General features: G+C 31.7%; 1 protein-coding gene across 1 annotated transcript in view; it reads right to left on the bottom strand.

The window, feature by feature from the left end:
• Positions 1 to 502: 502 nt before the first annotated feature.
• Positions 503 to 12,880, bottom strand: part of LOC132705094 (cholecystokinin receptor type A-like) — a 47,715-nt gene continuing 35,337 nt past the window's right edge. Inside the window, exons 6-10 of the mRNA XM_060675524.1 lie at positions 9,596 to 9,750; positions 6,485 to 6,637; positions 3,616 to 3,848; positions 2,486 to 2,616; positions 503 to 857 (exon numbers count right to left, since the gene is read on the bottom strand). Of these exons, the coding sequence (XP_060531507.1) occupies positions 823 to 857; positions 2,486 to 2,616; positions 3,616 to 3,848; positions 6,485 to 6,637; positions 9,596 to 9,750 (707 nt within the window). The 3' untranslated portion in view covers positions 503 to 822. The remainder of the gene's footprint in view (positions 858 to 2,485; positions 2,617 to 3,615; positions 3,849 to 6,484; positions 6,638 to 9,595; positions 9,751 to 12,880) is intronic.

The following is a 12,880-nucleotide window of genomic DNA, read 5'->3' as shown; positions in this document are numbered from 1 at the left end:
ATGCTATATACACTTTGTTTTGCTTTACGGGTATGGGGTATGGACGCTTAAAGCGAATACCAAAAATAAAATGGAAGATTTCGACATGTGGACCTTACGGCGATTCCTCAACCTACCAACTAAATAATTTTAAAGAAAAGAAAGGACACATATCTAAGCCACATAGGGCGGAATAGTAAATGCGACCTTCTTAAAGTGATAATAGAAGGTGAGACTGAGGGTCGACGTGATAATGAGAGAAGAAAATACTCCTGGCTTGATATCCGAGACTGGCTTAAACGCCCGAATGAGATTTGCTGAAATTATTAGATTAAGATTTTCAGGAAAAACAAAGCAATCAAAGCCAGCGTGCCTGGTTTCTGAATCTGATATGAGCTTACCGATTTGACGAAAAACAAAGTCACAACCAGCGCCTTGCCCCTGGAACGTTCGTACTGAGAAAGATTGGATGTCTGATTTGAAATTAAAATTAATTCTGTAGACAACATTTTTATTAGGCAAATAGGAGTTATCTACATTAAACATTCCATTTAAGAAACACCATTGAAAACCAGTATGTAAAAAATTATATCAGTCTTACCGCTTATCAGATCACATATAACAAATATAAAAAATTCATGTGTGTTTTTAAGATTGGACGAAACATCCCCTTAGTATTGGGCACTATTTAGTCCTTCAGCCGCCGCTAAAACTTGTGCAGCAATCTGATGTTGCCTCACCCACGATATTTTATATCTAAATGATTCGTCGTCTGGATTTATTTCGATGACGGCAACGGGTTGGTTTGAAGACGACGAACTCTTGCGAAATTCTGAACCGCTGCTAAACACGATCCTCGGCTTCTGGACCGATCAGTTCTATAAGAAATACGTGTTAAAATATTTTCACAGCTTATCTACTTGGACACAACGGGGTCACGGGAAAAGCTATGGATTAGATCGAGAGAAAGTGCTGGTAACTATTTACGAGTTTCTAAAGTCGCCACCAAGAGGCTTAATTGTAATATTGAATTTTAAAGGTAGGTTTCTATCAAAATATCTAATTTTAATCATAGTTAAAGGGAGTATTGTGTTGCAACTAAGAAAAGTTGAAATCTTTTCTATTTAATGCTGTTTTTCCTATCTTGCAAGGAAAGTGTACTATATCTCCAAAAACGCTTAACGCATTTTAATAAACTTGAAACTGTTAAAAAGAGCTAGGCTATCAATAGCACTCTAAGCGACGCGATTGCGATTGCTCTAGGCTCTAGGTTCTAGGCAACCAGGTGGCGTATTCTGACATAATCGCAAAAAAAACTGGAAAAAACATTAATGCAACCATATGACGTTTTATACATAATTAGATATGCAAACTACCCTAAAATATAAATAAAACAAAGCTCAAAAGTTGGATTTTGGGAAAAATGTTATTCAGAATTTTCCAAATGAAACGCTTATTTATTATTTAGTTTTTGTCTTTCAGCTTTTTCCAATACCATTAGTGGGCACAAAATTCTCCAGTAGCTGACGTTACCGCGTTTTGATATGCTGCGACAATTTTCAGTCAATTCATTACTAGTAATATTTTCTCATTAATTAGCTTTAGTCAACTAAGTCATACCAATCAATTGTTGAAAACTAAGCAATTGTATTAATTGTTAATTTATTTCAAGTAGAAAAATGTATATTGAGATAATCTGTATTATTCTTCGTAGGTAGGCAGCGTCATAAAGACGCGTAATGTTTGGTCAGACAAGAACCAAATTTGTTTTCATGCCAATTTTAGCAGAAATGAATTATTTCTGTATTCCACATTTTACCACTACGTCAATAATTAATAAAATTAGTGTGTCTCCAAGAATTGATCGACTTAATGATTAAAATTCATTCTTAATGAAAAATTAATTGGTAATACCAAATATCTGAAAACGTAAAATGTAAGTTACGGAATTTGTAAAAAAGTAATAAAGATAAATAATAGCATTTTATTTTGATTTTAAATATCACTTCGCATCCTAGAGATAAATTTGTTTTTATTTATAAAATTCTGAACAATTAAACATTAATGACACCCTGTTAGGTGAAAATTTTTCTAAAATCCAACTTTTTTTAACGTTAACATTTTTTATTAATATTTTAAGCTTTAATTGTAGCATTAACTTTTTTTACGGAAAAATATTTTTTGTGATTGTGCACACACACTAACACAATCAGTATATATCAGATATTTCTATATGTGCATCTTTCAGCCTCCCTCTCATTGTCTTTTAAATTTATTTATTTATAAAATTATTGGTTCGGGCTTTTTTCAAATAACTGACTATTTTTTGTCATTTTTGTAGATCTAAACGCACAAATGAAACCTGTATAGTAAAATTTTGCCAACGGGGTCAACGAAATTCTTCTTTATCCGTCCCTATATTTTCCGACTAACGTTCTTAAAAGGTTTCCCAACCTTTTACTGACATATATACACATCAGCAACATATGTTTCAAATAAGCCTTACCAGAACGGGGGTTGCTGAATCGCAGTACGGACTCGTTTCCAGAGTTTGAATTGTTTCCGTTACTTTTGATGATGACCTTTTTGTATTTACCACTTCTTGTTTCCTTTATCGTGTTCTCCTTGCAGCACACCCTTCAATAAATGAAATTCCGTTTAACATCCTATTCGTGTCGTTATTTACTTTCATTCCTTCGGGACGAAATTGCCACGCAATAATTGACTGTAGCCGTAAAGTTTATCACATCGATATCGCTGCCTATTACAGTATTGCTATTCCAAATGGACGTAATGTTTACCAATCATAATCATTTGTTGTGGTTTCATTATAGCGTTTTTGTTAACGTTTCTCAAATGCTTTATTGATGTATGTAAAATGAGCCTTTTATAAATCTTAACATTGATAGACATGAATAATAAAATATATTTCAAGATTTAAAATTAAGCAGATAATTTTTTATTAAACGGCCATTCCAAACCTTTACTAGAATTTAAGTAAAAATGGAATATGGCAAAGAGCTATACACATAATTTAAAATAGAAGAAATTGAAGTTGAAATATTGCTACTTTGCTTGCTAATCTTATCGGATTGTATACAAAATTTTTTATAACTTTTACGATTTTTGAAGAACATTAGTGCTTTAAAAAATCACTGAAAACGTAGAAACGCCTATTTTTTTAAATACCTACATGTTATATTCGCCATGCATCGTACTCTTTGGAAGATGTAGAAGTTTTACATTTGTGCTTTGTATAACCTAAGAATAAAAAATGTAATTCTGTCTTATGCGGCTGAGTTTAGAATGACCCTTCTTATCGGTTTTATGTTTGGTGATAGCAGTAACTCTATCGTGGGATGTTAACTAGTTAGGTTATAACGGAAGATCACAATAAATCCTAGGCCTAAGTCCTATACAGTAAGCTACACCACACTACGTCACTTAGCTAAGAACCTCCTTCCCTTATTGTCTTAGGTACCAATGTTTTATAGTATCAATTACAATTACATTACAACGTCTGACCCGATACGATACAGTATACAGTAAAATTAACTATTCCTATTTAACGACCTTTTAAAGTTTGCTCATTGTTGCAAATGGATACCCTTCACAACACCTCAATCACGAACTTACTTGCATCCAAATGCCACCAGGAATGCATGGCGGTACTTTTTGTTCATAAAACAATAAATGATGGGATTCGAACATGCACTGGTATACGCCAGCAGTTGAATTAAGGCGATTCCCGTGGATCCTATATTCTCATATACCTCCTCGGGGTAGAACAAATAGAAAGTGTTGAGAACATGGAGTGGTGCCCAACAGATGAAAAAATCGGCGACGATTACAAAGAGCATTCGGATGACCTATAGAGATGGTTTATTAGTAAAATGACAAAAACCGCGGAATAGTATTAAAAACATAAAACATTTTTGTATTTTTCGTAACACTACAGCAAATACTCAGATTAACACGAATCCTATTTTATAAATATGGAGGGTATTTCAACAAAGGAATTACTTCACCACCTGGGGAAATCCGACAAAAAATGAAAACATTCAAAAGATAAATACGTGGTGTGTTCAAAAATTAAGATAACTTTTGTAATTGGGAGGGCTACGTACATTCGATCTTCAATATATATATTTTGTTATATTGGTACACATGTCCCTAATGAATGTTCACAGTTTCAGTCAGTTAGCAAGTTTACTTGGAAGAGAGAATTTGCATAAATTTTTTTGTAAAAAATGAAATAAAGTGCTGCAAAACACTTGGAATATTGCCACGGCATATGGTGAATCTACTTTGAGCAAAAAAAAAAACGTTTATAAGTGATACAAGCTGTTCCAAGATGGCCGAGAAGACGCCGATGACGAACCTCGCTATGGTCGTACCAGCACGTCAATAACTGATGAAAGCGTTGAAGAATTGAAACAAATGGTGTTGAAAACGTCGAATCACTGTTAGAGAAATGGCTGCAATGGAATTTTTTCCGAAGTTTTGGGCATGAAACATGTAGCAGCAAAATATGCTGCTAAGCTGATATGCTCAAAAAGGTTGTAACTGATGACGAATCATGGGTATACGGTTAGGACGTTAAAACCAAAGTCCAATCCTCCCAATAGAAGAACCGAGAATCGCCAAGACCGAAAAAAACGCATCAAATTCGATCAAATATCAAGAACAATTTTCTTTGATAATCGTTGCATGTTCTCCTTTAGCTCCGCCACCCTCAAACAGATAAGGATGTACAGAGCAGATTTCAAACCAATTTTAGTTAATATCTCGGATAATTGGCTCAAATTTGATTCGTCAATAATCGACTGAAGAGGAATCTGTCAGATTAGTAAACTGTTTAGGAAATGTTTATAATTACCATGGCTGCTAGTGTATCGGAAAGTACTTACAGGTTATTTCCGTCATAAAAAGCAAAATGAACACTATATTTTTAGAGTTTATAAATCTCTATAGATTTTTGACTCACAAAACAATTTGTACAACAACATTTAGTATCAAGGGTGCTACTACATGAACAAAAAATGAACAGTTCTATAAGCATAAAAAGAGGAGGGAAAGAGTAAGGATATCGTATTTATGGATCTCGGTGTTGAGTACAATAAAATAATTCATGACAGCGGAGATTTAAATTGTTTAGTACATCATTTTAATAAGAATTTTAAATGCAAACATAAAATACTATTTTTGCGCGAAAGTTACACCCCGCATTCAAGAGTGAAAACTTTTCAATTAACTCTATGTATGTAGCTTGAAACCATCTTCAAAATCGAAACTGGCAAATGTGGGGACAGTTTTTTCTCTTGGTTAATATACCCAATCCCTCATTAAAAACATATAATATGTATAAAGGTTTCATCCGATATTGAAAATTGAAATTTTAATATGACATCATGGTTACCTCTCATAATATAAGAAAGGTTCGTTATTACCTTAAGAATCCTTCTATTTTGGGAATAACAAACCTTTTCAAAATAAGATACGAGAATATTGAAAATATATTTTTCTTAAAAAAAAACTCTGAATTTCAATATATACCAAAAATTTTTTTCTCTAAAAAAGATTTAATAAAAGGATGTTATTTAAATCCAGTGCTCCCTGCGGTTTTTTATCTGTATTTCTTTTTCTTCTAAGGATTATTTGTGTAAATTTTTTATTTCGATCCCAAAGTCGGCTAAACGCATCAGCGAGTATATTGGATTTCACATTGAGAGGCCTTATGTTATTCAGGTCCGTTACATGGCAAGTTTTTAATAATCTAAAATTCTAAAATTATGTTAGCAGCAAAATAAAAAAATATTTTTTTTCAATTCAAGGCGTATCTCGCAGCTAAAAATAACTAAAAAAGTTCATATAAAATTAGATCCAAAAATACTCCGTTTTGGAAATAAATTCAAAATACATTCAATATACATTCAAATTTTGCGAAAAAGTCATTTTGCTTATTTTTAAAAAACGTTTCTAGAATTCGTTTTCAAACAACAACCAAGTAAATTTATAGGGTAGACAAAACTTGTTTTTGCTTACCCAGTGCCATTCCAGAAACCATTTTAACTATTTTAAATAATAAATAAAGTTGTACGCCAGTGGTTCATCGTAATTTTATTACTACCCTAACCAATAAAGGTTTCTTTTAATTAAATTAAGATTATTGGCAGTTAAATTCGCTTTCATCTATACATCAATTCCAGAAATTATAATAAAAAATAATTTAATTATAATTATTATAATACTTATCAAATTTAAAACCAAAAAATGAGGTTCTTTAAAAATATGACAAAATTTTTTCGCAATTCGCGGACTATTAAATTTGTACAATATTATATCAAGGCGAAATCTATACAAATTTTTCATATAAATATCCAGCATAAAATTCCTTATCAGTATGCTCCTATGTCCCTGATTACTTATGATCGTGCTCATATTTATGATTTTAAAAGAACATAACACTGATTTCATCGCAAACACAAAGTGCACATGCATGAACCTTTTTCTTAGCTTCTATGCTTTTGTCCATGAAATTGGACCTGATTCTCTGTGTCGCTCGCATTTTTGAAAATTTTGAACTCTCTCCACTATTCCCTGGAGAAGAAACCTCTCGTTCATGGAAAATATTACTTTCCGTCTGATGCTTCTGAACCTGAAATGGTTCTCATTAGAATGGTCAGTGAGATAGATAAGAGTCACACACAAAAGTGTTTTGTCGTTTCCATTCAAATTATACGTGTTATCCATAATTACCTCAAGATAATATTAATAGGTGACATCCTTTGCCCGTATTAAGTTTAGATCAGATAAGTATTCGTATACAATTAATAAAGAAATTGAAGATATTTTCACATATATGGGGAAAAAAAGCTGCAGACAAACAGATTTTTCAACATTCTCAAAGTAAATTACCTCTATTTAATTAGAATAGAAAATTTTTTATATTGTACATACCGCAACAAAAATCTTGCTAGGACCACACCTTTTTTCTGTGAATTCTTATTTATTTTTGTTTACATTATATTGGTTAAATATCAATTCAATTAACTGCAACGGCATCTTAGCTTCTACATTGTCACTGAGAAATACCCTCTCAAGCAAAGAAACTTACAATCTTTCATTATTTTGTCAAAAAACCTGAACACTTATTCATAGGTTATCTTTGCTCAACAAACAGTATTAAAAATTAATATTTTATTCCTATTAAATTTTAAGCTAAAAAAAAACTTGAACTGAGGTGGCTTTTACTTGATGAAAATCCATTTATCAAAATAAATAAGAACTAAAAGATCAGATTTTCACGAAATTATATATTATGACATGACAATTGTTTCGACAACACCGTGTCTTTATCAAATTCAATTTTTGAAAGAAGCTGAAATTGGTTTCTTGACTATTTGGTATTTTAAATTACTTCTACGTTGCCGAATATGTTCCCAAAACATTTGGTTTTTTACAAAAAAACTAACTCTCTAATTTTTTTTTAACAGAAATTGTACAAGTTATCTTTTAAAATGCTAAGGTTTTGAGAACAAAAAAAGGTTGACGCTCTGTACTTTGTAAGATATCATTTGGGTATTTGAGTGTCAGCGTGTGCAAAAGAGGCTCTTAGTGACAAAAGATAGATAATTAATTTATGTCCCCTAATTCTCCCTTCACCGTACAGTATTCGCCCAGGAAGATTAGAGAGGCTTGAGGCATTAAGGGACGGACTTATAATCCCGTTGAAAGAAATTCATGTAGAATTACGATATAGCCGTAGTGGTACCTCCGAAACCACAATTTGTGGAGATTTGCGGTAAAAAAATATACATAGCTAAAGTGAACAAAACAAAGAGGGCGTTATAGCTATGGTCCGGCAAGCAATCAATTTGGCTTCCTAAAAGTAAGCGTGTTTTTGGCAAATTTCTAATAACTAGTCATATCTGAATCGTTTTGCAAAAATTAGATGGGCTTCCTAAATTGGTTTAAAATTTCAAATCATACGCAACTAGTTAATTGTACCAGACGCTAGCGGGAGGGCCAATCGAAGTGTGTATACAGTGTAGATGTTTTAACGACTTTATGAAGCCCGTGTTGTTTTTCGCACTTAAGGAAGTGATATAATTTGGCTAAATTCCATTAATATCAATATTTTTGGCTATACCGAATTCACAAAATTCACAATAATTCATTTGAACAGTCACATGATAAAAGGTGTTGCTATTTTCATCATAATTATCCACTACTAGCTTGAAGCTATAACATCTATGTTTTGGAAATATTAAAATTTAAGTAAGGTTGAATTAACTTTTGTGCTTTTAAAAATAAAGTCCATTATTACATTGGCCTAACTAGTAAACATGTAATAAACATGTAAACAGGTAAATTCAACTTAATAAAAAACTTTTATTTTTTAATTTTGGGAAAAAAGTTATTTTTGACAGATAACAAGCGCCATTTAAAGAATGTTTCGAATTCTTTATCGATATTCAAGCATATGTTTATATGGACACCAACATACATATTAAAATTTAAGACTCAAAAACCTCCAAAAATAAACTCAGGAATATTTAGGAATATTTTGAATACTATGACTTTTGTTTTAGACTGTAGGAAACTGTGTTTTTTTTCCAAGGATATTGTATCTTTTCACATTAATAAACTATCAGCTTTATCGCGTAAGGAATTTGTTTATAAATTATTTTTCTTTTTTTTCAACAAAATAACATAAAACGATATTAGCATACATACATAAATCCGTTGGAACTTAAAAATATATAGACGTGTAAAATCGTAATGCAAATAAAAATGTAAGTTCAGTTATAAATAATGTTATACCGTTCGTTATAAAATTAATGCACAATCGACGTCGAAAGTCGTGGTTTAATATATAAACATATGCACGGAAAGGCACTACTACTAAAACTATTTGTATCATAATTTGCAAACCACTCTATATATTTCATTTACATTTTGCACATTGCTTTCAAGTAGCGAAATATCGGCATGGAATATATGCTGCTGTTTCCTAAAATAAACGTTGCACCGTTATGATATATTAAATAAAATGAGTCATGATAAAAATTGTAAAAAATAAATAAATTGTTTTTTTGTCGTTTTCAATTATAAAATTAATACAGGTCAATTCTCTAAAACTTGTTCAAAATGTTAATCATTTTCTTCAAAACAAAATATAGTCATATTTCTACTTTAGGAATTTGTGTTAAAAAAAATCTTTTGGAAATTCAACACCCTGAATCTCGGAAAGAAATTGTTTACGGATATATGTTTATGTGAGAAATTAGGGTTTATTTTCGATGCCACAAAAAATTGGTGCATTGATTTCTGAACATCCTATATTGAACATCACATATGTGTTTCTACTCCCTTCTGTAAAATACCTAATTATACGTCACTTTACCACATGATATTACCGCACTTTTTAAGTCACTCGTTTATTAAGCATTCCCATTTACCACAATTGTTGAATAGTATTAAGTTAATATTTTACACAGAATGAAAGCAAATTTGAAAACTACCATGCGAAATATACGAGTTTCTATTAAAGCAAAGTTGTTTAAGAAAAATCAGATTTAAAGCTCCTGAAGCATATGATACGATGACTTACCCCTACAAAACTCTTGAGACAAAGTAAATTACACCAGGGTTTCTTGCCTGCCAATACAGTAGTAATGGATGTAAATTTCTTTGGTGATTTGGTTTGCTTGGTTGCGATTCCACTCTCTGAACAAATAAGTATTTCATCATTAATAGGCGTCACATCTCGTACATTTGGTCAACTGCACGGCTCCTGAAGTACTAAAAAAACATAATTAACTTAACTACTAAAGAAACGTAATGACAATAAATTTCATTAAAAAAATAAAAATTGAGTAATACAATGTTGAGCACGCATAAGTAAGCAATAAATTCTCTGAGCAAGAAATGTTAATAAATGATCTTTGGCAATAAAAAACATTGAAGAACATTAAAGCAGCCCAATCGAAAGTATATAATTTCCAAATAGACTTAAATAGCAAAAAACACATTCTGCCACAAATTCTCATAGTTTCAGTTTTAATACTGAATATTTTGATTAAAGCCAAGTTTCTGTTTTGATACAAAATTGCCTAATATACTTTGGATTTTTCAATCTAAATGAAACCCTATATATTTTTAACTCCATGTACTGAGCTGAAAAATATAAATTTATCACTAAAAATGATTCTTGCCATTGAATGAATGTGTTCAGGGACCTAAAAAAAATATAGGAGTCCATTAACATCGAAAACCAAGATGGCGTCGCATCTAAGACTTTTGACAGATACAGTTCTGAATGACAAATTTGGCTTTCTCACAAAGTTGAAAAATGTCTATTAAAATTTGAAAACAGCAAATAAGGAAGATTGTATTTTGAGTGAGACAATTAGAATGAAGTCCCTGACCTATATAAATATATTTTGAAAAGGCTGGGTGCATTTGTCGGAAGAAATATTTTTAGTGCAAACCCCATTAACTAAAAATAATTGCTAGCTTCATCACTCTTGAAAAACATGAGACGCGTTGTAATTTAAATCACGCCGATAAAGCCCTCTTGAAGCAAATTTATGGCAACGGCGTTTAAAACCGGTATTGCTGAGCCTCTGTTTTCAGTTACTGGCGTGTTTCAATGATTTATCTTCTTAACACATTTATCAGTACAAATTTGCCTACGATGTTGGCATAACAAATGTGTTTCGGGGTAACCGAAAATAACGCCGGAGCTTTCGATTAAATCAAAACATTAACAGTTCAAACAGGCTGAGAATTAACTTTTATATTATATATTATATTGTATTTTACAAAAAATAAATAATAAACTAACAAAATATTAAATTTTTATATGAGTCCGGGCTCTGATCATTAAAATCCACTTTTGGAAATGTCACGTTATTTTTGACTTTCTTGTGACTCGGTACGCGGTATCCTATTTTTTGATGCACTCTTTACAATGGAAAATATGTTTAAAGTATAGACATCCAAAGTTTTATACTATTTATATATGTACTATATAATATTATATTATATAGTTATATAATAATAGATAGTTAACACGTGTCCTTATTTTCATATAAAAATAGAATTAGCATTAGAGAGACCAAAACTCTTTTTTAGTGAGTAGTGGACATGGACTAGGAGTTGCAAGGTGGTCCGTAATGAATGCGCCAAAAAGTAATCCTAGATTAAAATCGTGAAAATAATGTCATTGAGATAAATATGCCTTCATAAAATGTATAATACATTCAAATAATCTGGCTATTTCATGCCACATCTTTCTTGTTAAGAAAAATCGATGAAATCGATTCTTTTCGAAAGTATAGGCGCTCCTTATTACTCTCTAGATCTCGATAACGGTGCATCGTAAGCGTAGCCGTTGGTACAGATGGAATCAGCATCGACAAAAAATTTTTTTTTTGTCTGTTCGTTCTCCGTCTCTCCGTTCTCTATTCCAAGGTTTTTCGACGATAACTTCCGAATGGTTTGAGCTACACGCTTCAAATTTTGCTCCTTTTTAACCGTCCACTAGGTGTATAAGATATGTAAAAATGGCTCCGTCCAAGCTTCGGCGTTTTTTTTTTATTTTCGACTGTTTTTTGAAAATTGCTATGAAACACGATAAGTGTCCGAAATTTGAAGCTATCGACTTTGGCAGAAAAATAGCGTTAGGTCCCATAAATTAACCTATTGAAATTGTGGGAGTTGGGAGTCGGGAAGTATTTTAAAAAAATTAAAAACTGCGGTTGCAAGAGTCTCGAAAACTGTTTCTGGAACCGAAAAAATTCTTGAAGAAGAACACGTAGAAGATTTAGCTGCATAAAATTTAATTATTGACAATTTTTTAAAAATGTACAGGATGCGACGTAAATTTAAAAAAAAAACTGAAAAATGAGTCCCCCTATTATTGAAAATTGGCGATAACTAAAAGACCGTGTTTCAGATATCATTTTTTTTACAGGGCAATAAAGCTCGCATACTTCGCAGTGCTATAACATTTATTTCAGGCATTTTTTCAATTACATACAGGGTTTTTAAATTATAGGCACAAACCTAAAAGGCATTGAAAATTGTTCTTTTTCAGAGCAAATTATTAACCGCAAATCAAAAATCTTTTTTTGTCGAAAACCATTTTCGGAATTTTTTCAAATATGTACAATGTGTGTCGATTATGGTTAAAAAAATCTAAAAGACCCTGAAAATTGACGTTTTCGTGGATAAATTATTAGCCGTAATTGAAAAACTATAAAACATGGGATAATTTTGGTTAAGCAGAGAGTTTCAAGTTTTCTGTATCATGCAGGGTGCGCGAGATACTTGGAATAATATGGAAATGGATGTAAATCGTTAATACTTGTACAATTTTTTATATTTATGAAAATTTGTTCTGACTTTGAACTTCGGCGATAGGTAAAAAACGCAATAAAATTACATTGATTTTGCGAAAGTTCGATGGTAGGAGGACGATAGAAAAACGATGCGTCCCTTTACCACAAGAAACCGCGAAGCTCTTTCTTTTGAAAATAAAAAGATGCTACGCGCTACGAACTTGTCCAGCCCAGCGACTATTTTTCGAAAGTAATTTTGTTAGTACCGTTCCGTTACATTATGCTAAAGAATATGGTAGGCTGACGATTTCTATGTAAAACAGATATCCTACATTTATTTCAATAAAACACACATATTTAGACGCACTCGCCTCGATAAAAAAATTGATTTCCGAGAAAATCGTTTGACTTTGATGATCTCTTTTTCATTGATCCTTCAACAACTATGTCACAAACATCCAGTATATGAATGAGCGAAATTTATTTCAGCATTATGTGGGCATTCAATTATTTATTTATTTATTTGGTTTTTCTGAGATAAACAGGTTAAA

Source organism: Cylas formicarius, unplaced genomic scaffold (genome assembly GCF_029955315.1).
Source record: "Cylas formicarius isolate icCylForm1 unplaced genomic scaffold, icCylForm1.1 PGA_scaffold_7__23_contigs__length_41026272, whole genome shotgun sequence".
Taxonomy (NCBI): Eukaryota; Metazoa; Arthropoda; class Insecta; order Coleoptera; family Brentidae; genus Cylas; species Cylas formicarius.
This window is presented reverse-complemented; position numbering and strand designations above follow the sequence as displayed.